This window comes from Anser cygnoides, chromosome 13, assembly GCF_040182565.1.
Source record: "Anser cygnoides isolate HZ-2024a breed goose chromosome 13, Taihu_goose_T2T_genome, whole genome shotgun sequence".
NCBI lineage: Eukaryota > Metazoa > Chordata > Aves > Anseriformes > Anatidae > Anser > Anser cygnoides.
Window position 1 is genome coordinate 19,466,057 of NC_089885.1, and position 26,999 is coordinate 19,493,055.

Below are 26,999 nucleotides of genomic sequence, written 5' to 3' on the forward strand. Positions count from 1 at the left end.
CTCAGTCTCCTCACCGGGTACGAGAGCCCGCAGCCCGGCAGCCCCGGGAGGCTCTGCCGGCATTCGTGAGAGGAATTCACGGCACCCCGGGTCGTGCGGGCGGGCTGAGGGGACGGCGGCTCCCTCAGCCGGGGGCAGCCTCGCTGAGTTGAGGTGACGGCACCTTTGTGATTATTTATTTATTTAGTAAACGCTCTCCGAGGCCTTCGCTCCTTCTCCCCCAGCCTCACACAGACCCTCAGGTGCTGTCCGCCCCCACCATGAGGGGACGGCGGCTCACTCAGCCGGTGGCACCCTCGCTGGGCTGAGGCGACGGCATCTTTGTGCTTATTTATTGACTGATTTATTTATTAAACGCCCTCCCGCCGCTCTCCGAGGCCTTCGCTCCTTCTCCCCCAACCTCACACAGACCCTCAGGTGCTGTCCGCCCCCACCATGAGGGGACGGCGGCTCACTCAGCCGGTGGCACCCTCGCTGGGCTGAGGCGACGGCATCTTTGTGCTTATTTATTGACTGATTTATTTATTAAACGCCCTCCCGCCGCTCTCCGAGGCCTTCGCTCCTTCTCCCCCAACCTCACACAGACCCTCAGGTGCTGTCCGCCCCCACCGTGGCTGCCCAGGGAGCCCCGCAGAGGGGCGGCCGCCCCAACCCCGTCACGTCCCCTCAGCCCGCTCCCGCTCCCCGCGCGCGGCCGTCACCGGCCCGCCGCGCCCCCCCCCTCCCCTCCCCTCCCCGTGCAGGGATTCTCCGTCCCGCCCTGACGTCACCCCCGTGCGGCGCAGGCCCTGCCCCCGGCGGCCGCCATGTTGGGGGGTGTGCGCGGGGGAGCGCAGCGCGGAGCCGCCCCCGCCGGCCGGCAGCAGCCGCAGCCGTAGCCCGAGCCCGAGCCCCGCCGCGCTGCGTGGGCGGCGGCAGGGGGCCCGCCGCCTCCCGGCCCCCGCGGAATGCGCAGCGGCACCGGCGCCGCCACCAGCAGCAGCAGCAGCAGCAGCCCCAGCAGCGGCAGCCCCAGCAGCGGCCGGCGGCGACGGCGGCGGCTCCCCCGGTAGGGAGGAGAGCGGCGGCGCGGAGCCGGGCCATGGTGCCGTTCGCTCCGCTGGAGGACGCGGAGGAGCCGGAGCCCCGCCGCAAAATGGAGCTGTACGTGAGCGGCGGCGAGGTCAGTGCGGGGCGGGGCGGCGACGAGGGGCTCCCCGCCACAAGGGCACCTGCCCGCCGGGCACGGAGCCGGCTTCCCCCGGGGGTGCCTCCCGGGGCGCCCCTTCCTCGCTCCCCGGTCCCCCCGGGCCGTGCAGGGCCGGGCCGGGCAGGGCAGGGCAGGGCAGGCGGCCGCGCCCCCCGCGCCGGGGCAGAGCCCGGCCCCGCGGCTTCCTCCGGCGCCCGCGGCCGACGCCACTTCCTCGCAGCCCGGCGGCGGGGGCGAAGCTCGGGAGGTGCCGGCAGGGCTCGCTGCCCGGCGGGGGCAGGCAGCACGCCCCCGGCGCAGGGGGGGGGGGGGGGGGCTGGGCTGCGGGGTCCCGTGGTGAAAATGCGGCCCCCGAGCTCGCGAGCCGCCTCGGCAAAGTTAACTCGAACTTGTGGAAAAGCCGCCTTCGTGCCGCGGGGCGCTCGGGCAGGCACCGGGAGCCGAGCCCTCGCTGCCCGCCGGGGGGGGGGGGGACCGGGGGGCGAGGGGAGAAGCCTCCGGGGCACCGCTCGGTGCTTTCCTCTGCCCCCAAGCCGGTGCCGAAGGGGAACGGGGCGGCTGGTCGTGCTCCAGCGCCCTGTCAGCTCCGCAGGACGCGGCGCTGGGGCAACGAAACTTTTCCACGTCTGAATCACAGACGCAGGACCGCGTAGCTGGTGTCGGTAGGTGTGACAAATGAGAGGTTGCACCTCGGTGCGTTTAGACGCGCGGAAGATGTTATCTAAATAAAGCTGCTCGAAACTGGTCGGACTCGCTTTCTGGGATGCGGTAGGGTTTTCGTATCGGGAGTGGAAAAGGCTGTGGCAGATCCATCTCCGTGTACAAAGTGCACAAAGTTGGCCTACCTGCACGGCTGGGGATGAATGAAATGATCGCCAGCGAAGGATCTTGCTGAAGTTTGCTTCTCTGATAACGTCGATACACGCACGTAAAGGAAAAATACAGTAGTTCACGATAGGAATAAATCCGTGGGATTTCAAACTCTATATTTATTTATTTTTATTCTCTGCTGCTGTGTCTACAGAGTGCCACATCCAAGCCCTATAATTACTGGACATGCATTTCTACACTGTGCCTGCTACACTTTAAGTATTTTAATGGTCTAATACTTAACGCAGTTCATGTACCTTAATAATAGAGAAATCCTAATTACGTTAGTGAAGCTAAAGGTAAGGATTTAAAAGTCAGCAGAAGTATTAAAGCTTATTTGTTACTATTATGGTTTGTAAAAATAGCATGCTGTACTTAAGGTATGAAGCTTACTGAATGTCTGAGAAAGTTCTTGACACCACTGAGCTATTCTTCAAGAGTAATGCCATATGGTAGGGTTTAAAATACACGAAGTTAAAGTGTTGCAGTTGAAATGTAAAACTTTGTGGTTACTGCCCAGCTCACAGTATTTTTTGGCTGGACAAACACCCCTCCACCAAGGCTTATGCTACTTTCAGCGTATTGTGTTCATGCTGCTCCTGTGTACGGTCTCTGCCATAAATACTGTATTGGCAGCAGGATTGGCAGGAGGACCTGCGATAGCTCCAGCACCGCAAAGCTCAGGCAGGTGGTTCTGCTGACTGTGGTGACGTCCGAGTTATCTTCAACGCCTCCGTGGGTGTTTGTGAAGAGCCGGGAGCTTGGCAATGCGTTCCTGTAGGAGCCTGGCTCCGCGGTCCTGCTCACCTAGCCAAGGCGGCATGGGGCAATGGATGGATGTCCAGAACAGCCCCGTTAGCAACAGTTGCTCTTCAAATTGTACTTTCCTCAAGCCCCTACAGGAAACGCTTACCTAACAGTGTCTGCATAAAACTGTTTCAGTTGCACTCTGATTAAAATGAGGCATCACATTTGTTACATCCTTGTTACATTTGGCTGGTAGCCTTTAAAACTTCATTTATACCAAAAACAGTTTCTTCAGGTTGCCTGTGATGTTCCCAAATTGCATTAGCAAATACTATTGTCGTAACACTTAATCTAAGTGGAGCTAGGAGAGATGTAGTATTTGTTGGAATTTTAGATTCAGTTGGTTTGGGGGATCTAACAAAGGTAGTTTAGTTTAGATTCTTCACTTAACATTTATAGAATGAATTATCGCTTATAATACTTAATATAACCCTATGTTTACAATCTGATAGGTCTAGGTGACCTTGCACTTGCAGGAACTATGGTCGACTAAGACGGTCCTGTGTTTTAAAGACTAAATTATTTGCACTTACTAGAGCTCTTGTCCATTAGTTGTACCACAGGAGGAAAAACTGGCGAAACAATTCTCTCTGAGGAATCTGCTTGTTGGCTAAATTTAGAATTACATTATTAGAAATAAGTGCGTTTCCAGTGAAGTAGCACTTGTGTCGACTTGATGAACTAAAACCAGTTGGCAAAGGAAGAATGCAATCTTGAAGGTAGGAAACAAACTTTCGTGCTTGAAGGCATAAAAACAACATGAACTTCTGGAGGAAGTTTAGGATTGAATTATTTTGTGCTTTTTCATGTTGGGCTGCTTTTGAAGTACTGAGGATTTGATTTTGAACCTTGCAACATGAAGTTTTTTGTCTGTTCTCATGTTCCTATGACAGTGTCACTTGTGAAACAGTTCTGTGGCTATGGGAATTCCTTAAGCATATGTAAAAGGGTTAGTGTCACACACCTTAAGCTTCAAATATCCAGTGAACTTCTTTCTTTTGAAATACAGGATTAATAGGTAGTTTCGTTGTCAAAAAGAGATACAATAGAGGTATTGATTATAAACAAATGTAGCAGATTAATAAAATGACTGCAATCTACAAAGAAACAGAATACTTGTTAACACTTTATTGACCAAACTAACAAAATGCGGAATTACTCAGAAATGGGCAGAATACAGGACTTCTGGGGTTTTCTGCTCACCTAATAGAAGTGGTGTTGCATGCGTTTAAAGTAAACTCTGCACTTGACTTAGCAAGTGTATGCTGTTCACAATATTAATAGCGTGAATTGCACAAATGCAACTTCATACACATTTATTTGTTAAATAAGTACTTCAGAAACCAGTTGCTTAATTGGCTGCAAGTGACACGGAGGACAAGGCTGGAACAGCAAAGTGACTGGAAATGAAAGTATTCAGCTAAAAAGCTGAGCTGCATTGAAAGTTGCAGCCTTCAAAAAGACATGCTCCTAGGTGGAGCGTTGCTGCTGTTGTGTGTAGTCTGTCCATATCAATTTAAGTAAGTATATCTTTGATTTAGGCCCATCCTTTCAAGCATGTTATGATCCTGGTCTGTCAAAGGCCACTGAATTTTGTCAGTGTTAGGAGTTGCATAACTCCTTTGTGAGTAATTACTGGCAGTGACGTGGATGACTCAGCTACCTAGTTCTGTGCATCTCTGAAAATTTCCACAATTAGGCAGTGTTATGCTAAGAAAAAAACAAGTAATAGTTGCACAAAACTTGAAAATTGAGTGCCATCTTCCATTGCAGCCATGTCCACTTTTTATAAAGACTTACAAGAACAAGATGCCTTAAAAAGGGGGTCGGGGGGGAGTCAGCACATTAATACTTTTAGATGGAAAACAATGGATGTCTTTATGCACTGGGAAGTGCTGCAATAGAATAAGTGTTTTGCTACATCACTTCTGAAGATAGCTGTGGAGTTCTGAGTCTCTGGAAGAGCCAGGGCTCTGCTGAGGCGGCTCGCCTCGCTTCCAGCAAGACTGTTTTGGAGAAACTGCCCAGTAACTCTAGAATAGAAGAAATGTGTGACTTCTTACCTCCTGATGTACAGAAGTTCAACGTGTATCTGGAGGTAGTTCTTTATTACATTAGGAGAAAGATGAAGTACATTGCATCAGTTTTCAATCTTATCTGCCACAAAATGACTCTGAGGCTGCTTTACGCGCTTTCATTGCGGAGCTGTGCACCTCTCCCTGGCAGGCAGCAGTGCAGGGAGCTCCGGTCCTCGCAGATCCTGGTGTTCACGGCCACCTTTGTGGCTTGTCTGTAACCAATGGGAGACGTGTAGCTCTCCATCTGATAATGGAAAGGATCAAAATGTTCTCTTAATCACTAATTACGTGCTACCGAAGGTCTGTTAGCTTGTTTGAATGTATATTTTCTTTGCCACAGGAAAACAAGTTCGTAACTTTCCCTAGAAATTGATTATGGCCTTAGGAAGTCTTCCTAAAGGTGGATGTCTCTATCTCCCTCTTCTATCTGATCCATTTAAAGTAGGTGTGAGGGAATTTCCCGGCCTGGTCTCCTGAGAGGAGCGGAGCCTAGCAGCAGGGCTGGTCCCGGGTGCCCTGGCCCTGTGCACCTCCTGGGGCCTGGAGCTGGCACCGAGACTTTTAGACATTGTTTTAAAATCAAATCTCTGCCTGTTGAGGTGTACACAGAAAACCAAAATTTCTTAGTCCAGTCTCAGGAAACATGATTCAGTAGGCCAATGTGTTGTTAATTAAATTAATGATGCAAACCCTGCAGATGTAATTCAAAATAAATGAGGAACAAATGTGGGCATCTTAACACTTTTTTTTCCCCAAAAAAGTTGTTTTTTCAAAGCCTTTGGAATGAGGGGCTTCTAATGTAAGTTTATGCTCTTAATATTTGAAATAGGTTTTTGAAAAAATACTGTAAATAGGAAGCAAGCTGGTTTGTCTTGTGCTCGCTTGGGAGAACCGAGAGGTGTTGGTCTGGCTGTAGCTGCGGCATCAGCAAATTAGGGGGAACCTGGGAGCTGCAGAAACTGCTGTTGATCCATATGTAAAGCTGTACCTGTCTGAAGCCAGGCTAGGTTATACATGATGAATAACACATTCTTACTTCTGTTAATAATATTAATATAAAATTCCTGGTTCTGCTTTCTTCCTTATTTTTACTTCGGTATGAATGCTGAAATGAAGGTATTTAAAAACAGGGCAGAGTGAACCCACTTTACTTTCTCTACTGTTTTTCCGTGTAGCGAGGCACGTTTACTGACCATTTGTCTGCTTGGTTTTTTGGTCAAACCTATAGGCCATCAAACCATAATACATTTCCCGCGTAAACAGTTAAAACATCGTCAATATGGAAAGAAATACCTATATTTAGGTGGTTCTAATCTTTGGTCATTCTGGGATTCCTCTGTCCTGCTGTAATTATCTGAGGAAAAGCATGCGCAATAGTAGTTAAGCCTTTTACTAGCCCACGGAAGCTGTTTAGATATTCTCCCAAGGTAATATGGTATAGGCCCAGCTAGTCATGGGACCCATTGCAGCTATTTAAATTAGAAGGCAGATTGCACCGCGTTACCTCAGAGAGAGCTTGGCATTGCAGGAGTGGGTCTTTTAGCCTGCGCCTCTGGAAAAGTAAGTTTCTTACACGCCAGGTTGTCTGATCTCAACTTTGTTCTCATCTTTTTTTATGCATTGTTTTCTGTTAATTTTTATACTGATCAACGGTGTGGAGTAGTCACTTGAATTTTGAAAATGATTTGGAAAGCATTGACGCTGTCCGCCTCAATGTCTGAGTTTAGCTTGTGTCGTAATGAAAGTTAATATTGAAAATGTTCAGTTAATTATGAAAGTTTAGTTCAGGAGTACTGAACGGCAAAATGATTCCAGGATGAAAGTCTCCTTCAGAATAATAGTACTTGTTTCCTTTCACCTGTTACCTATAGACAGGTGTTTTCTAATTCTCAGTAATAAATTCACTTTCTGGATTTGTGGATATTCAGTAATGACTTATAAAGAACAGAACTATTTTAATTTCTATGTTTGTGTATAAATATTCATAATTAAATCACTAAAGGAGGTCCTAGGTGGCTGCAGAAACAGGAATTTGTACTTTTTCCCATAAAGCTGGTAATTGAGGGTTTTTTTGATAGTACAGGAGAGAGAGTGGAAACTTCTAGTTAGTGAAACTTGGCCAATATAAGTAACAGGGCAGAAGAGTAATGATTTGCTTTTTGTCATTGATTCTTTTTTAACTGAATAGTTAACATTTTTATATTTTTATTTTTTAAAACTACTAGCCTTTGGGTTGTGATCTGACAGGTGTGTTATTTTTTAAACAGACCTGGTGACCAGGGTTCGCAAACAAATAAGCCAGAAGTGTAACTGTCTGTGTCTGTCAGGCAATAAAAGTAGATTTATGTGCTTGAACATAAAATTCTTTGGACTAAAAACTGGCAGACATCCCAGTTTTTGTAATTGTAGAGAGACTGGACAGGAAAAAAAACAAGCAACAATGAGGGGGAAAAGTGTATGATAGGAAATTGTTAATTAAGATGACATTTGATTACCTGCCATAAATATCCCGTAACTTAGTATATTTGATTTGTCAGAAAGCTGAAAATATGCTTGCATGGCGTGCTCAGAAACTGCAGAAATCGGATAGCATGCTGATTTTTTTTTTTTGTTCAAAAACTGATTCAAGCCGTGATAGTGTTCCTTATCTGATTGTCTGGAGTTGAGCTGGTTTTGGTGTATCTGCAGTTCTTTTGGCTAGCGATGTTTGTTCCAGGGCTTGAATTTAAATAACTAAACTTTGAAAATGTTGACGGTATGTAAAGAAAGATAAGGCTAAATGTACAATAAATTAATTTCAAGTTTAAGTCCATGAGTGAAGAGTTGTATCTTATTTCTGAACACCTAGGGGGGAAACCCTTTTCCTTACTAGTTTTTGGACAGCTCAGGTGGGCTTCACATTGGTTCACGCTTGAACGTAATCTTACAAAGTTGTGAAAAGTGATCAGGTGGCAGTGAATCACTTGAAATGAGGCTGGAGTTCGTATCTGGTCTGAACTTTGGCATCATGCCTTGATGTATTCAATTAATTCATACAATATTAAGTATAGTGGGCGTCCCTCCCCTCCCCACATATCTAACTTGAAAAAAGAATATGCGGAAAAAGAAATAGTTGTGCAGCAGAAGTAGTACATTGGCTTCTGTAGTGTGAGGTTTCTGAATCCAGGGTAATAGGCTAGTGAATTTTGGCCTTGAGGGATTAGGGTGGCAATGCATGCTGTGTATGCGTGACAAACAAGTGCTAAATATGCCAGCTCTTGTTTAGATGGATGGGTCTTCTGTTACGTGCTCATCCGTGCTGACTGTGGTTAAAATAAATAGAAACTGAGAGAAGAGTGAAAGTAACCGAAGCCTCATACTACTTCCTCTGGTTACTTTCGTCAGTGATGAGGATGTAGTCCAAAAATAAGCGCTAGCGTCTTGGTACAGGAGTTGGAGAGCTATGTTAGGAAAATCATTCATTTAGGACTTAGCTCTTAAATGCTGTACTTGAAATCAAGAGTCCTTCTAGAAGAAGCAGTGCAAGTGGTTGAGGGTTTGCTTAGATGACGCAACCACGATGGCATAAACCTGTCCCTGCAGCCCTACTAGTTTGTCAGGTTTTCCCTCCTTAAATAGGGGCATGGTCTGTAAGGCATTTCAAAAGTCTTTGTAATCCTGTGTTTTACCAATTCACGTACCGGTAATCGTACCGTATTTCGGCGTCTTAGGCATGTATTTTAGGTAAATAGGGAAGTACAAGGAAAAAAAGTCATTACCTAGTCTGAGAACTTGCTTGCTTTAACTTCTGTTTTCAGGGAAAATGTAGTTGTGAGCTTCCGTATCTTATTTAGTATATTCTTGTGTGGGATCCGTGCCACATGAAGGTAGTGATGCTGAGCAATTAACATACAAACAAATTAGCAATTATCACTAGCAAAATTCATAATTGCCTTCACCCATTTTATCAGGTATTTCCAGTTTATAATTAATGTTTTGCATGTTGGGACACAGCATGCCCTTTGTGATTCTTGTTTTTTTTAGCTGTTAAACAGCATTGAATCGTTTGTTATTTAAGGAGAGATTGAACTTCATCTATAAATCAAACTTTTCTCTTACTGTGACTATGGGGTTGATATCTTCTTTCTACTGTTGGATGAAGTGGGGTGTATTGTGGTACTCCTATGTAACTGTGTGCTACTTATTTAATCCAATGTAAATTGGTTGAATTATGAACTCTGCTTTTTCAAAATTATGTGGTCTTAATGTTCTGTCTAATGCATTTTCCATCTTTCCCCTCTTCAGCTAAATGGCCTTAAAATGGCAGATGAGCCTATGGAAGAAGGTGAACCATATTCCTACCATGTAAGTCTCTTTGATAAACGCTCAGTTCAGACACTTGTTAGCCTTACTTCCTTTTGAAGAAAAAAAAATGGGCATTTCCTGCTATTTAAGTTTCGAACCTGTCATTTTATTTGACCAGATCTGAAGAGGCTCTGTCTCAAAGATGTTTTTGAAAAATGGCATCTGGGTAGGGGCCTGAAGTGGCTTGTTTGGGAGAGTTTGCAGCATGAGGCAGTGCTTTAAGGAGAACAGGTTCTCTGTGCCGGAGAGAGCAGTTACAGATCTCTCTAGCTCAGTTCAACCTCAAACCTCTTATATTTTGTGCGCTTAATGTTTCTCTTTCCACGAAAGAAGAGGTGATAGTGTATTTCTTGTAATATAGTTGCTTACATTCATCTGGAAGATAGTTAATACCTGTCCAGTGCCTTGGTAACTTGCATTTTTAGGAGATGCTGAAGATCGGTGTTCTGTTTGCTGGCTAAATCTTGGAATAAACTAAAGGCTAGCTTTATGTGGTGAAATGCCTGACTTTGGTAAAACTGGCCATCATTTTTCAGCGCACACTTCTATATTTTTCAGCAGGATCGTGGAAGAGGGTATCGAGTAGATCTTACACACTGCTTTGTATTGGAATAATAACTTTTTAATTAAGTAATTTAGAGAATAAACTCTTGGGGATAGAAACATGTGATGCGTGTCTATTTCCTGGTGTGGAGTAAGTAAATAAACCTTCAGCCTGGTCTTCCTCTTGGAGGTAGCAAAGAAAGATGAGCAATGGGTTGTGCCTCGGTCTTTCACTGTACTCGAACCAGAAGGATGTTGCTGAGCTTGTTTGTTGGGTGCTTGGAGCAACATACCAGTCAAGCTGTAACTAAGTTAGATGGCAAAAAGCCATAACTGATTGTGGCATTTCTTTCAGTGCTTTGCCTTCTGTTTAACCTGCTGGGAAGAGTTACCTCATTTGCAAGGTGGATTACTGAGAGCTGGTACCTGAACCCTGCAGTAGATTTGCTGCTCAAGAGCAGAACATAAAATCAGATAACCAAATTTGCAGTTCATGGAGGCCAAACTAGAAAGGAAAATGAAACTGGCTTATATATCCATGCAACTCTTTACCCGCTCATTCATTGCTGATGATGCAGAATCTTTTTATACTTCAGCCATACCAATTTCTAGAGCTTTAATGATAGTTAAGTAGCTGAAATTATATAGACATCTTTTGTAAAGGCAAAGCTACTTATAAAATTAACTCATTTAATGCATCTCAAGTTATTCTTTATTTGCATGGAAAACATTTTTCTTCTCAGTCACATTTAGAAATACTGTCTCCGCAGCAACCAAATGTGATGTCACAGGCTAATGACTCAAGGTGGGTGATAAATAGAAGAGCAGATGAACTCTTAAACATCTTTTCTCATGCAAAGGTTCATGGTGTTAAGCAACACAAATTAGGATGTTGAGGTAAAAATGCTTCTAAATAGAGCATTTACATACTTCATAGAAAGAATGAGCAGTTAAGATTCTTCTTCCCCGTGGCGTCTAAGGAGAGGAACTGCTGCTTTCTGTCATCAGATGACTTGAAATGCTAGTCTTCTTACCTGCCTTAAATTCCAAGCATGAGAAGCATGTGTTACAAAAAAAAAAAAAAAGGGAAGAAGAAATGTGCACCTCTCATGTAAATATGTATATGCAGAGTCAGCAAGATGGATGAATGAAATGAAGTTGGGATGTATATACGCTGTATCATCAGTGTATGTCAGCTGATTTTGTGAAGAAAGAGGGGAAATAAGTAGCCTAGAGCATGAATTGAAGAATTGACTTTGTTATCCAGCAGTGACTTGTGTTAATACCTACCGTTGCATGGGAAGCAGGCAGAACAAACAGCCCTTTTCCAGAAAGAATATGAAATAGGAGATGTAGGGGAGACTTGCAGTAACAGCTGCACTACAGTCAGTGAATATACAGAGATGTTTGAGCTCCTTGCTTTGCTGGATGAACAAAAGGCAATTAATGCATAGACAGTTAATGCAGTGTGGTGGTTGCCTGTTATTTTTTCATTAGTGCAGTAAGTACACCCACATCTGGATGATCGGATTTTTCTCCTGATCTTCTGTGTAACATGACCTAGAGAATTACATTTAGAAGTGTGTCTATCAAGCCTGATAAGGCTGACTGTAAACTTTCATGCTTGCTCTTAAGCTACAAGACTTTCTGTAGCCAACCTGACCATGACCTTAGTAAGATGTTTTCTGTTAAAACTAACCGTTTCATCAAGTGGTCTGTCTGATGTCTTTATCTGTCAGACTCCTTGTTGAAAGAGAGGAATGTGCTGTAGGTCTCCCCCCCCAGCCCGGTCTGTCTTCACTAAGAAAAGTTTGAGGTGAAGAACTAAAGAGAAGATAGGAGAAGAGTTAATAATTTGGATACCCTAAAGACCTCAAAGTGCTGCAGATTGGGTGGGGTTTTCTGTTGTAATTGGGTTTTATTTGCTGAGCACAAGAAATTCATTGATGTTCTTGATAGGGCGAAGGGGTACTGTGCCTCTGCTATGTGCAGGCTCAGGTTGCTGTTGCAGGCCTTAGCACGTAGTTTATAGTTTCAGGAGTGCTTATTTTGACACCTCGGTTGTTTTGCCTCACAGAAACTTCTCTTACACCATAAGTTTTATAGGCATGCAGTACGTAATCTGATGTGTTTTCATCATGAATGTTTGTCTTTTCACAATTGTAGCTGTTGTGCCCCACTTTGCTAACCATAGAATCATTAAGGTTGGAAAAGACCTCCAAGATCATCTGGTCCAACTGTCCCCAGCAAATGATTAGACCAACAGGAAAAAGGCAACAGAACACTAGATCTCTCCCTGCCTCAGAACTGCCCTCAGCTTTCTGAAGGAGGACTCCCCACGGGAGAGTCTTTCCCTGAGCCTTGCACCGCAGAGCTGCGTTTCTTCTGTTGGATGAAAGAATTCTCAGAGTGCTTAAGATGATTCATTTATTATTTATGCTATTCAAACAACGCATGTTCCTTTAGCTACAGTCGTGGATGACCATATTTATTATTTGCTGCTGTGAAAAGCAGTAATTATCTAAAATGATGAAATTCAATTTAGCTTTCATTAAGACTATTTCAGGAAAGGGAAAGATGAGAAGAGCAATCACTGGGAAAACTAAAGGCAACTAAACCAAAGGTAAAGCACGGAAGGATCACCTCAGACTTGGTTTAAAAATCTGTATGTTAATTCCTTTCATGTAAGAAAGTTCACATTTGTTCCAGTTGTAATATTTATGACTAAAGAAAATAAGCATTATTCAATTGGGTGAGAATTTGACTTCAGTTTAGAGTTTTAAAACATGCATTTGTTTCAGAAAGTATGGATGGGAAACTTTCCATTTGAATAGCTTTCTTTTAGGCCTTATTAAAACTTAATTTTTTTAAAGGCATTTATATGCAAATCTAATAAGAGTTGATTAATTCCGGACTGTTCATTATTGTATTTTGTTTGCTTTGAAATAATAGGATGAAGGAAGTGTGAAAGAAATTCCCATTACCCATCATGTGAAAGAAGGATGCGAGAAAGCAGATCCAGCACAGTTTGAACTACTTAAGGTTCTTGGTCAGGGATCATTTGGAAAGGTAAGACAGCACATTTTGCTTTCATCTGATGGCCACTTTCAACCTGCTTTGTCTTATTGATGTTAATGCTAGTAGGAATACACATTAATGTTTTACTTCCTTTGTAATACTAACAGGACATTTCAGAAATCATGTTAGGTATAAAGCTAATAAATCAGAGTACAAGTAGATGTGCTTATGGATACTGCCCTGTTTTGGAGGAAGTTACCCTATTTTAATTTTTTTTTTTTTTTTTTTTTTGCTCTGACAGCCTTTCTGGCTTTACATTTTTAGGAGGAATTGACAGTTACTGGAAAAGCAGCATCTTTCTCTAGACCTCTCCAGACATTCAGCCTGGGAAGGGTTAGCTCAAGAATGTTTTTGGGGCAAGAAGGATAGTGCCATAGCTGAGTCACTAGGAACATTTGAGAAGATATCGACAAATGCAACCTTTTTCCAGTCTTGCTCTGGTGCAAAGGGAGCACTATTTATAGCAGGACTCCAAATTGTACCAGGCCCAGACAGGCAACAGCATCAGTCTCTAGGCAGAAGGGTGAGTCCGTAGCAGCTCTGCAGGTTTGCCATGGAAAGTTGCCGTTTGCTTTGAGCAGGGAGGCATGTTTGTGGTTCTTCTCAGCTGGTATCTGCAGCTTTGTGGAAACAATGGCACCGACAGCAAAGGATTTTACCACTTGGGTTGTAGAATTAAGTGTGGTTTTTATGCAACAGCTCTGGCATGTTCTGTTTGTTCAATGCCATGGCTATTTGAAATATAATCGTGGTGTCTTCAGCTGCATTAAGACTCTTTTGTGCAGTGTCTTGTGAGGAATTGGAATTAATATCTCTGTTCAGTACTTTTGCGTCCTCTGCTGTTTAGGTTGATGCTTGGGGATGCCAGTGGTGTAATAAATACTGGTAGACATTTACAGAGGAGATGATGGTTTGTCTTTTACTGATGCTACTTGATCAAGTGTGAATGTTTGATTCTTCCACAGCCCCTGCCTCCCCTCTTACCCAAATGGGAAAGCTTTATTGATGTAGATACAGAGTTATGATTGTGGTAATTTAGAACTTGAACTGAAGTAACAATAAAGTAAATAGCCTCGGAAATGTTTAGTTTTCTTTATTTTGCTGTGTTTGTCAGGTGATCTACAGTTACAGACACTAGGTGAAAAATTATTTAAATAGGTTGTAGAAGAACTGTGGCAATGTTGCGGTAATTTTTTGTAATGTGCCACTTGCAGTCACATTGCAGAAATGAAATTAAAAATGTTTCAGACACTAATTTGAAACACATTTACTAAAATAGTAATCCTAGTGTATATGTAGCCAACTTATTTTTTTAAATCAGTCTTAAACTAGATTTTTTGCAAGACTTGGACACTTTTTCGTCTTTGCAATCACCTATACATATTTTTCCAATTTCCTGATCTTTTGCTGATTTTTTTCTTTTCTGTCGTGTGGCAGGAACAAACCTCTGTATAGAGTTGCATGAGAGGGGAGAAACAATTTAGACATTAGCTTAAGAAACTTTTATCTGGTGAAGTTGGCTGCCAACTCCCCGTGCGCTTCTTCTCTATAGAGGCTTCAGATGCTGCATGCATTTATTCCTCAAACTTGACGTCTCACCCTGTCTTGGGGTTCAGCGCATCTGGTATGGACATCTTAGCCCTGCCTCAGTTTGTTTCTCACTTTACAGTGCTCAGGCTTCTGGTAGCCGTAGGAGCACTGTTGCTCAGAATCCCACCGGCTTGGCAAGACGTCTGTTGCAGAGCTTGTAAAGCCTGGCAGTACTTGGTTCAAGAACCAGCTTTAAGAACCAGATGGTAACTGTTACATCTCTGGACAGGGCTGGTTTTATCTAATGTTTGCTGCTTGCTGCTCAAAAGACAAAACAAACAATGAAGATCAGTAGCTGTTGCCTTCATGATCCTTGTTTTCTCTCTCCAGTTCTGTACCTCCCAGGCCTTTTCCTTTGGGTTTAGCAAACACAAGGCTTGTTTCTTCTGGCCCAGTATAGTACTGCTGCATCTGTGCGGGGTTTAACACTACTGCACAGAAATAAAGGGTTAAACCTTATGAGGTTTATTGAGCTTCTCGGTTCAGCCTTTGCTAGTGGTCTAAGGCTTCAGCACCCAGTCTGTTGAAGCTGGTCCTTGCTGAGCTGAGGTGAGTTGCTTTGCGCAGCAGGTGTCTGTCTGAATTCATGCTTTACAGCTGAACAACCAACCACTGCATCTCTGCAAGATGTGAGGTTATGGAGAATTTGGCTGCAAATTTAAGTAGATGGTGCTAAAGGAGTTTTCACCACGGCGGCTATTTAGGTCCTTAGTAGCTTGTGTTTGTAACCGATACATGGATTCCTTACGTGATGAAAAGCTGCTAGTTATTCAGCATTAAAACATTAGTGCATGCTTATTAAGGCTTTATTTGTGTAATAGATTGTGAGTATATTAACCTACAGATGTCTTCTCATTTGGTCATGTTTGAATTACTGTCCTCACTATTTGAGCAACAACATCACATAATAGGGGAGCAATGCAATAGGACAGCTGTTGGTCACAGCTTTAACAATAAAAGCCTGTCAACCAGGAAACACGACAACTTTCTTCTGATCAGAGCTTAAAACAAAACCCACCCCTCTCCCAGCCCAGTCATTGGCAGTGTATGAATTTCTGCTTCTAGAATGAAAAAGCTTACTAGTTCATTTTTTTAATTAATTCTAGATACTTAATCATGTCTAAAGAAGTATGTGTAAATAAATTTAGTATTAAGGAAAGTGTGAGTATAAGGAAGACCAGAGGCAATTTCAGGTAGCTCTTGAATGTAAAAACTGTATTTAAAACGAAACCCTCATAAAAAAAAAAAAGTTGTTCTTATAATAGCTGTTATTAGAAACAGAAGCACATGCTAAACAATTCTATAAACTGAAAGCCCTAGCAGTTAGAATATTAATCAATAGAGATACATATATTCATGCTGCATCATTCTATTTAAGCATTTCTTAATGTCAAGTTGTGTACCATCTATCTCTAAAACTCCTCTGGAAAGAAAAGAGCAGAAAAACCTGTTGGAGTTGCTGTTCCAGAGGGAAGGTATACTTTCATCACAAACGGTGGTGTTTCCTTGCTTTCGTCTTGCCACCCTTACAGAATTCATTAGTATAGCTTGTTACATATTTGAGATTCAGGTCTTAAACCTCAAAAATCTCTTAGCATAAGAGGTGGCAGACCAGGCAGTCCTGCTATTGTCATTCTTCAAGAAAGTAAAGCAAAAACCACATGGTATAAGAGCACTGTATTTGATGAATACTTAAAAGTGTTGGCTATAGGAAAGAATGTATACTTTGACTATCTGGCTACTTAAGAGAAGGTGGTGGCGTATATACCTTTGATCTGATTAAGGGAATTCTGTCCTTTTTTTAAAAAAGATGTATATGCTTAGGAAAGAATACCTAAAGGTGTCTGAAACCAGTGTGAAGATTCCAAATACTTTGTGATAGATGTTTAGTTGATTACCAAGCTTGCTTGTGCAAAATGTCAGCTGTGAATATATGGCATCTTGTTGTTCTGTGGAGGTTTTGAGGAATGGGATGGGACTAGGGGCATGCTCTCTCTGTTAATGGAGCTAAAAGTAAAGATGTAAATTAATATAGTTGTTTTTTTTTTTTAACCAGGATGATTTTAATATTTAAAAATATTTTTGGCAGTAATTTTAAAGGTGGTGTTTTTCATACTAGGTCTTCCTCGTACGGAAAATAATTGGTCCTGATGCTGGGCAACTTTATGCAATGAAAGTATTGAAAAAAGCATCTTTAAAAGGTATGTGTACCTTTTTATTTAAACTTCAGAAAATAGGTTTTCAGTGCACCTCTCTTAAATGTGTTGTCTAAATATTTATTTTGAGAATAATTTTCATCTTAAAACTTTTTCAGTGAGTTCAAATCTGGCCAGATAGCTTTAATTATGTAGTAAAATTTACTTCTTCAGAGTTTAAAATTGCATTATTTATCTCTGTTTATTTTCCTTCTACCAGAGCAGATTAATTTAATAAACAATTTTCATTTTGCCTTTTAAGTTAGAACTTCACTGTGGCTAAAACTCAAGTCAGTCATTCTTGTTATAGGTGTGACAGCAAGCTAACTTAGTTCTGGCTTTCCGAAGATGCCTTAATGAAGGCAATTGACTCTGCACAAATGGGGAGTGTTAGCCGAGGAGGGAAAAAGTGATCTTAACAGTCAGAATGTTTATATTCAGTACAAATAGTTAATTCTAGTTAAAGTTGAGGCAAGAAACAAAATACAGTTTTGATGTCTGAAAATGTTTTGTGGAAGACTTAAAAAATATTGTTACCTTTTCTAATTTTTATTGCTAAAAAGGTAAAAGTACTGCTTTGGACACTAAAAATTTCCCATATTCTAATTTCTGTTCCATTTGTATTATAATAAATTTTGATACTAGTATTCTTTTTTTTTTTCCATCAGTTCGGGATAGAGTTCGTACAAAAATGGAGAGAGATATATTAGTAGAAGTAAATCATCCATTTATCGTCAAACTGCACTATGGTTGGTACTTTTTTTTTGGTACAGTTTTTCTTTGCTTGAAGACATTGCTGTTCTTGTTCTTGATAGCGAAGTGGTGTGCTTTAAAACACAGCTTTCTTTTTAAGTATGATAAAATAAGATGGCATATAGGTAACTGGCAAGAAGGATAAGAAAACAAGACCTGCTCAGTACTGCTGGTGTCCCAATATATGTTAGCTACATGAAAGCATATGGTCTGGCTGGAAGAATTGTTCTGCCATGATGATGCTCAATGACCTTCAGAAAGAACCTTTAGTAAAAGAAATCTATCAGCATTTCTAAAGTAGCCTCTGCAGAACTGCCTGAGGAGTTTAAATGTGCATACCTTTTGCTTTTATAATTGTATTTTAGTCTTGGTGTTAGGCTTCCTTGCTACTCCTTTTAGTACTGATTCTTTTCATATAGATCTAGTAGCTTGATGTGTCAGTTGTTACCTATGGAATTTTGCCTTTAGCGTGCAAGCGCACATGGTGTTTAATTGCAAGTCTGATATTTTTCATGCGTGTATACAATTCTATTCAGCTGAAATTCAGATGAGGGTTTCCTTCTGATGATAGACTGTTAAGCTCTAACATGTTAAGCTGGTCACACAATTCTTAAATTAACATGTTTTTGGTGCTCTGAATAAATGGACATTTATCTATTTGATTATAAAAGCATCTGTGGTCAATATGTTAGTGCCTATATGGTGGTCTCTACAGCAAGAAATACTTCAGTGACCAAAAACTTTGGAGTATCTCATATTTAAGAGGTACACCTCAAAATAGTATAAGAGCTCTATAGAGCTTCTGGTTGGGTTTTCAGAATCTAAATCTAGGCATTCTTTAATTACTTCAGTCCTAACACTAGCAGACCATCCCATCATTCTCACCATAGGACCCTCTGACAGATGATCTTAGCATTGGTATCTAGTGACCAGCTGGTTGTGAGATGGTCTGTAACTTTGGTAATAGCTTCCCGTGTTTAAAAATTAGAAATCATCAGCTTAAAATACATTGAGTTTGCAGTGAGATAACAGATTCATTTCCAACTTTTTCTGAAAGCTTTTTTAATTAAAAAACAAACACAAAAAGCAAGCCCCAAAACAGAAGGGAGAATACCCAAGTACCCAAATTGCATAATCTCCTGAGTTTAAGTATGCTGTCAAAGATGATTTAATTAAGAAAATCTTTCCTCACATTTATTTTCCGCTTCAGTGCCCAAATTCAGTTCTAGCAGTTTTAAATATCAGGGTCGATGAAGGAACCCAAATGCAGATAAGTACATACGTTGTGGTTTAACCCAGCAGACAGCTGAACACCGCACAGTCAGTCATTCACTCCCCCCAACACCCTGTAGTGGGATGGAAGAGAAAATGGAAAAGAAATGTGCAGGGATTTGTGGGTTGAGATGAAGACAGCTTAATCGGAAAGGGGATGGAGGGTAGGGTGGAAGGAAAGGAAAACAATCAAGAGAAGAATAAACAAAGTAAGTGATGCACAACGCAATTGCTCACCACCAGCCAACCGATGCCCAATCAGTCCCTGAGCAACTGCAGCCCACCCAGGCCGACTCCCCCCAGTTTTGTTGTTCAGCATTACGACACAAGGTACGGAGCATCCCTTTGGCCAGTGTGGGTCAGCTGTCCTGGCTCTGTCCCCTCCCAGCTGCTTGTGCTGGCAGTCAGTATGAGAGGCTGAGAAGTCCTTGCTTCAGCATAAATGCTGCTCTGCAACAGTTAAAACATGGGTATGTTATCAGCGTTATTCTCATCCTAAATCCAAAACACAGCACCGTGCCAGCTACTAGGAAGAAAATTAACTATCCCAGCTGAAACCAGGACAATACTTTTTTTTTTTTTTAGATTATGTACTTTTGAAATTAAAAGATTTCCTGGAAAATTCATAGAAGTTCTGCAGAGTCTTTTACTTTTCATTGAGTGAAAATGAAACACAGTCATTAACGTACTTGGAGTTTCCTTGTTTGGCAAAGGAGAAATAAAAGAACAGTATTTTAATGATCTTTTATGACTAAGATTGTCTTCTGTGAAGAAGCAAGCAAGTAATCATTCATTAAAATTAGTAACTCATGTAAATTTCGTATTGGCTGCTGAACTATGTCAGTTCCAAAACATAAATATTGCATTTCTCTAACTAATCTTCATGTTCTAAAAGCATTTAGATCCGTTTCGTAGATCATCTTTGTCATGCACAACTATTGATTTTTTTTATAGCCTTTCAGACTGAAGGGAAGCTATATTTAATATTGGATTTTCTCAGGGGAGGAGATGTATTCACGCGATTATCCAAAGAGGTAAGTACCTAAAATTTTATCTCAACTCAGTATTTGGCAGATTTTCTTCGACAGTATAGGGTTCTCTTTTGTAACTATTTCCACTGTGATTCTTGTCACAGTCAAGTTTTTAAGAACTTAGTTGGGTTTTCCTTACATATTGTAGAATAATGAGCTGTAACCTTAAGTGTGTACTGGTTAGTAGCCTAAGCTTTTCTCTGTTATCTACAAAGGCCAGTCCTTTTGTCTAAAAATGTTTTGTTGCTTGGAAACCCAACTGAAGTAAATTAAAATTCATCAAAACTAAAGCAGATGTATAGTTTTTATGCTCACAGTTAGCTTAGGTGCTCTTGGAAACCCATATCTGTAAGAGGTTTCTGCTGCATCGCAAAATTGCATAATGCTGTAATATAAATCCTAATGTTTAATCTCTCAAACTGTGAACATTGAGCATTTTTAAGACACCCCTCTGCCATCTAATTTTGGCATGTAACTGGAACTATAATTTTTCATTTCTGTTTTCTTGGGAGAGAATTTCAGAGGAGGGAATATGATGCAGCCTAGCCTTGTTTTTTCTTAAATTTAATATAATAAATATTTGATGGCAAATATTATGACCATCTTTAAGATTTTATTTTCTTTTTGCAAAACTTCCATAAAGCTCTAAATTTTTAATGGCAAGTTTCCCAACAGCTTCACAGTTAGAGAGCTTTCCAGTGCTTTCACAAATGTGAATGTTTGTTGCTAATGCTTAGGAAAAGATAACCCAGTTTTCTGATTTAAGAAAGTATCTGGCTGATTTTTTTTTAATGACATGTAGGTCGTATCCTCAGTATGTTAGGCCATGAACTCTCTCCTTCCCCCCCTTTTTTTTAAACAAAATCGAGTTTTACTTCAGGAACAGTTTAAAGTGAAGAAAGAATTGAAAAGGTTTTTTTTCTCATTTTTAGGAAAGCTGACCTTGGTAGAACAGTGATTGTGTCTAAGAATTGAGCTCAAAATCAATTAAACTTGAGTTGTAAAACCAGGGGATAAAAACCGTTAAAGGAATGGACAGGCTTGTAAAGGGCTATTGGGACAGTAGGTAGGAATGAGGTCACTCTGCTCTCACGTAGGCTGTCTGATTATAGGGGAAATTCTGGTATAACAGAACTATTCTTTTTGCACCAACACAGCTGAGATTACTGACTATGCAAAATCCTTAAATTAAGGGATGCAAGTCTATGTGTAATAATACTAGCTAGGTGAAAGAAGTACGTACTCTCCTTGGGAATAAAGAATTAATAATTGTGAGATTATTCTTAAGTTTCCACACGTGTGTTGTGGTTATTTTTGGAAGACTTCATTTACCTTCTATGATGGCATTTAAACATTTACTGTATCTATATATAGGAAAAAAATTGGGCCTTTTTAATTCCTAGTAGGAGGAAAAGATTGCAAAAGTGCCTGGTAATACAAAGACAGTGGATAACACAAGTGTAAATTACCCGTAGTATTTCATACTTTGCATACACGAGGATTATTTAAGTTAGTAGGGTTTAGTATGAGGTTATTAAAACACTTTTGCTAGTGTTTTAGTTCTAATGCAGGTATGAGAGTTTCGGCTATGGAAATGAAATGAGTACTTATTGAAGTCTTCTGTGGTAAAATTGAATGAAATTGACTTGCACTGTGTTTACTTTGACACAAAGTAGTTTGTAAGTGAAATTGTTACTCCAAGGCTGTAGATGTGTTGTATTTTGAGATGTGCATTTTGGCTATCCCAAGGAATAATGACATTTTTCCCTTGTGAATGGAGATGAAAGATTGTATCAACTTTGCCCTTACAAAATTAAAGTGAAACTTCTATGTGCTGTTTCTATCATGCAACAGCTTTATTGTTCATAGCGTGTTGATAACTGACACTGTGGGAATTGGCAATATTTCTGTTGCCAGTATGACAGATTACATATTTTGTGTGCAATACCAAGTATTGATCAGTGTATTACTAAATCAGTAAGCCCAAATATGGTAGTAAAAAGTTTTAAAAGGTGTTTACTGTGCAGTTGAGAGGGCTCTTCTCCTTACTGCTGGTGTTTTCAACAAATAGGGAATAGTTGAATTAAGTTTTGGAATTAAATTTGAGGTTTTACATTTGAGGGTTACTAGTTTATCCAGTAATTTGTGGAACACGGCAAGAGCCAAAGTAGATAGTCTTGTATATGAAAAGTAGAAGCAACCTACTGTGTATTTAGGACAGGAAAGCTTCTGTATAAAATGCTGTGTAGGCAAGGTCGCTTGGTTCTTCAGTGTCTTGCTAGGGATTTTAGGATTTTTAATATTTCTTTTCCTAAGAAGAACAGAGTAGGTTCCTGCTCTAACTCACTGCTAATTTTCTCATCACGGTTATTTTTACAAAGTATTTTATTTAGCATACTTTTTAATATTTTTTCTAAATATTGGTAATGTGAGGTGAGAGATGCACAATGAGTGACATAAAAATAGCTGTTGATATATCAAATTTTATGTTGCAGTGGACAGCAGTTTACATTGGATTGCAACTGAAAATGCTGGTGGTCAGTAACACCAAATACAACAATTAAATTCATTATCTTAAAAGTTAGTGCCCTGTGGTAACTGCAAATGTTTTAAAGTGTTGCAGATTGTTCTTTTACTTGATGTTTACTATCATGATGATTAGCGTGTATTATTGTATCATTTCTGTTAGGTAAATTCATGAATTACCAGTTCATAGGGTACTTCTAAAATTTATTTTGAAATTAAGGCAGACAGGAGTATTTTTTTTAGTTTGCAGTTTTAAAAACTGAAGACAAGATCAGAAGGTAAATCTATACAGTTCTTATTAGGTTATGTTTACAGAGGAAGATGTGAAATTCTACCTCGCAGAACTGGCCCTTGCTTTGGATCACCTTCACAGCTTGGGAATTGTATACAGGGACCTGAAGCCAGAAAAGTAAAGTAAAATGTATTTTACCACTATTACGTGTATTTTGCTTGTTGCTTTGCATTTTCTACTGTAGTGATGTAAAAAATTAAAAATATTTTCACATTGTTTACATAATCTTATAAAAATGCATTTGTGACTAAAATGCAATAATACTGGTTTGTTAATTTAATGATGCAAGTTGGAGATCAAAATTAACTACTATATTTGAAATGTTATATGCAAACATTCCTGTTTATGTGTATCGGTGAATGTGAATTTTAATTTTCAGCATTTTGCTTGATGAAGCAGGACATATCAAGTTAACAGGTAGGTAATATTTATTAGTACAGCACTTTCTGTGTATATCTCTGTATAAGCTTATAGTTACAAACCTAAGATACGTATAGTGATAGTCGAAGCGTGAGGCCAGTACTTTGCTGCTTAAAGAATTTCTTATTGGTCAGAGTTTTTATAATGAATCAGTATCTCTCTCATTTATAATGATTCTTTATGTACCATTAAGTACTTCTGTTAAAGCATTTTTAGATTATAGGAGACTGTATCAGATGATTTCTTTTACCACATCCTGATGTCCGTGCAGTTTCCACAGAAGTTATTTTTCCCTTTGGCTGATCTTTGTATTGATCAAGTTCCAGTATTAGCAGTAATATTGCTGTAAAATGCAGATCCTAATTACTGTGGTTAAAATAGAAGAAATATAGCTGATAATACAAAAACAGCCATTGAATGTGATTTATTTTAAAAGAACTTTAGTTCCAATGGTGGTGTTCTAGTCACTAAAGTTTAGAGAGTTTCTAAGCTATTTTACTGTGAAATGCCTTTTAGTTGAAGATCAAGAAGTTGTTGATCCAGGCTTGAAGTTGCTGGCTGAGACCTTTTTTTTTTATAAAGGGAATAGAGGTTCTCTTGGTATAAAAAGCTCTTAGTGCAAAATAAGACGTCTTCTAAATTATTATTGCATTTCAGGATTATCACTCTTAAATGCGTATGAAATCGCAGGGAAATGGTTTATAGGGAACAACTGAAATATGTCTTCTGAGAAGTTACATTTAAGGTGAAACTTATAAATTCATTACATATTTGGATCTATAGATATTGCTATTAGATTATGAGTGAAGAAGAAATTTCAACTCTCAAAGAGTTGAATGATGTTGGAAATTGTTTATAAAATGCACCGCTTTAAAAATTTCTGAACAATACACTTAAATCCAATTGAATCTTATTCTCACTTCCTTCTGAAAGTGGGAAGACTGAGGGTATCGTTGATTAGCAATCATTTCCCCTCTCATAAAAGGGAGTGTTGAGAGTCTTGTCCTGAGAGCTGGGCCAATATCAAGGACTTGTTTCAGCAAGGCCATTGAATAGACAAGGAAGGAAAAAAGTATTCTGGCATTTAAGACTTCTTTACTGAACTTGTGATTCACATTGCAGAACTATATTGTCTTATGCAACAACATTATTTTTAGCCTGACTTTAATTCATCGTTCAGTAATAGCAGAGCATGCAGACTACGATCTTTGAAACTCATTTATTTGCATGCAGTCTTTTGTGTGGATAAAGCAGGTAGCAAGCAGAAAAAGATCTTTTGCTTATCTTAAGGCTCTGAATATGTAACCTTTTAAATATTGAAGTAGGAATATTTTGAGTAGTAATATTGAGGGCTAATTTGTAGCTTATAGAATGGCTTTGGTGGCATATAGTAAGCTAAACGTTTGATGCCTCTCTAGATATCTGCAGCTTCTTGTTTCATGAGGCATTAGGATAACAACATAATGTTCCTGAACACAAGCAAACAAAAGCTGTCAACGCTTTCATTTTGAAATGCCATATACAGTATTGTTTTTTCCTGAAGTTCTTTACTGGCTATATTCTTGTAATGCTGTTGTTGTAGACTTTGGACTCAGCAAAGAATCAGTAGATCAAGAGAAGAAGGCCTATTCTTTCTGTGGTACTGTAGAATACATGGCACCTGAAGTAGTAAACAGGCGAGGGCACAACCAGAGTGCTGACTGGTGGTCCTTTGGTGTTCTTATGGTACTGTATGCTTCGCTGCTTACCTCGCTTAAAGGTCACAAATATGCTGCATATGTCTAAAGTGAATGTGAAATAATGTGTCTAGAATAGGCTTGTCCAGGTTTAATTAAGAATGCTTGGGGGGGGGGGGGGAGGGAGAGAATTTGATGACCAAAGTGCTACTGAAACAGCAAGTAATTTGAATAAAATTTTACTTTTTACCTGCTTAGGTAAGGAGTACTTACTAGGAACCTGAAAAATCATGCACCTGGTCAATTTAGTTGTTTTGAATAGTCATTGTCATAGTGTGAAACTTCAGTTTGTATATTTATTTTCCAAAAAAATAATTGAAGAAAAAAAAAAGGAAGACTTGGTTTGATGGAATATTAATTGTTTTTGTAAGTTTGAATACTGCTGGAGTGGAGTAGAGTAATGAGTCAGTAATGCTAGCACTTATGCTTTTGCTGTAATGCATTAGAGAAGCCAGCTAAAATATACATACTGACATTAAAAGTAAAATACTGTTTTAGAACTTTTCTTGCTCCCTTCATAGTACAGCAATGTCTAAAATTAAGGTATGGAGGGGTTTTTATTACTCTAAAGTAGCTCATGGCTGTGAAATGTTCCTAATCATCATTACAACTGCCACTGTTATAATGTGAACTAACAATTAAAAACTATTTTAGATTTGTGAACTTTTTTGGTAATATAATCTCTTAAAAGTCAAGTCAGTTTGCCTAATGTAGCAATAGGAAACAGTACAGTACTTAACACTTTGAGCAACTGGGGGAGAAGTGTTGATTTAGATTAACATTTGTTCTTTTCAGTTTGAAATGCTTACTGGTACACTACCGTTTCAAGGTAAAGATCGAAATGAAACTATGAATATGATACTGAAGTAAGTATGTTTTCTTACTCTTTAGAATATCAGAAAACATAATTTAAACGTGTTTAACAGCTTGTTTTAAATACTTGTGCTTGAGAGCATTAAAACTAGAAGAGAAACAAAAAAGCCACCCCATCGCACTGCCTCCGTGCACATGCGCAATAAATAAGGTGTAGATCCCAGACTATGGAAATTCTGTTGAGTATCTGCAGAAATTAAAATCATAGGGATAAACTTCTATTTTCATTGTAGGTGTATAATAATGATAATAACATTACAGTGAATTGGAACAGCATTACTTGCCATTCATGTTGTTATATACTCTTGCTACTGTTATACCTTATTTTGTAAGCAGTAGTTAATCAGGTGTTGCTTTATGAACATATATATGGAGACTGCACTTACGTGCTCACATTTTCATAATACATTACCTCAGTTGCAGCACAAGCTGTCCAACAGGACAAACTGGGTAAACTGGTGACTTCTGAAGCAAGTGGTTAGGCAAACATGTTCTCATCTTTATTTGTGCTTAGTTAACAAAGACTTTCCTTTGGACCACATGCAGAGCCTTGGGCCTTTTGAGGGGGGTGATATTCGAGGAAGGGATGAGAGAGAAAGTTTTCTTCTTAACGTATGGCAGTTTGAATTTATAGTGATACTGTCAAATGTTAGCGATAACTTTAGGGGCTAATAGCAAGTTGGAAATAAGTCTGCATTTGGTGAGTCTCTTTGGGCCTTGCTTCTGGTAGACATTTTGGTGATGATTTACTGGTGACATGAAGATATCTTTGAAATACTTACGTGTTCCTGAGATAATTGCTTTACTATGTTTTAGCATGAAGTTTGTTTTGGGGTCTCAAAGGGAGTGGGTTTTTTTGTGTGGTGCGGGTTTTTTGTTTGCTTTTGAAAACCGCTCATGTACAATGTGAAACTTTAAAGCTAATGAGTTAAATGTATACACCAGACAAGACTTTAGAATAGGTCCTTAATACACCAAATTATGCAGTGAAGCTTATGTACACGTTTTTTTTTAGTAAGATAAATTTATTTTCTCTTACTCGTTTTCTGTTTTCGTTTAGGGCAAAACTTGGAATGCCTCAGTTTCTCAGCCCTGAAGCTCAAAGTCTTCTGAGAATGTTATTTAAAAGGAACCCATCAAATAGATTAGGTGGGTTCACTTCTTTGGATCATTGAAATAAAAGTAGGTGGGCTGAATTTCTTTTCTAAAGAAAGCAGTTGCTGGAGACTCTTCAAGCTCCAGTGTTGATGGTCGGTAAGACTTGACTTTTGATACCATTTCATGTTAGTGTGGGTCGTGACTTTCTGGGTTCGGCTAATGGATGGTTACTTTCTTGAACCAGTTACTATTAGCAGCGAGAACAAAGCTTTGAGGGTGTCAGAGTAAAGGAGTATTGACACTG

General features: G+C 40.0%; 1 protein-coding gene across 4 annotated transcripts in view; it reads left to right on the forward strand.

Moving 5' to 3' along the window:
• Window positions 1–801: 801 nt before the first annotated feature.
• The window catches only part of RPS6KA6 (ribosomal protein S6 kinase A6), a 42,936-nt gene continuing 16,738 nt past the window's right edge, over window positions 802–26,999 (forward strand). The window contains exons 1-11 of one of the 4 annotated variants that reach the window (XM_048077836.2): window positions 802–1,143; window positions 9,229–9,288; window positions 12,784–12,900; window positions 16,619–16,700; window positions 17,363–17,443; window positions 19,674–19,753; window positions 22,579–22,685; window positions 22,948–22,985; window positions 24,571–24,713; window positions 25,520–25,590; window positions 26,658–26,746. In XM_048077836.2, coding sequence (XP_047933793.1) covers window positions 9,244–9,288; window positions 12,784–12,900; window positions 16,619–16,700; window positions 17,363–17,443; window positions 19,674–19,753; window positions 22,579–22,685; window positions 22,948–22,985; window positions 24,571–24,713; window positions 25,520–25,590; window positions 26,658–26,746 — 853 coding nt within the window. In that variant the 5' untranslated portion in view covers window positions 802–1,143; window positions 9,229–9,243. Of the gene's footprint in view, window positions 1,163–9,228; window positions 9,289–9,321; window positions 12,455–12,783; window positions 12,901–16,618; window positions 16,701–17,362; window positions 17,444–19,673; window positions 19,754–22,568; window positions 22,686–22,947; window positions 22,986–24,570; window positions 24,714–25,519; window positions 25,591–26,657; window positions 26,747–26,999 lie in introns of those variants that run through there. The other 3 variants (XM_048077829.2, XM_067004875.1, XM_067004876.1) reach the window with 3 other exon arrangements.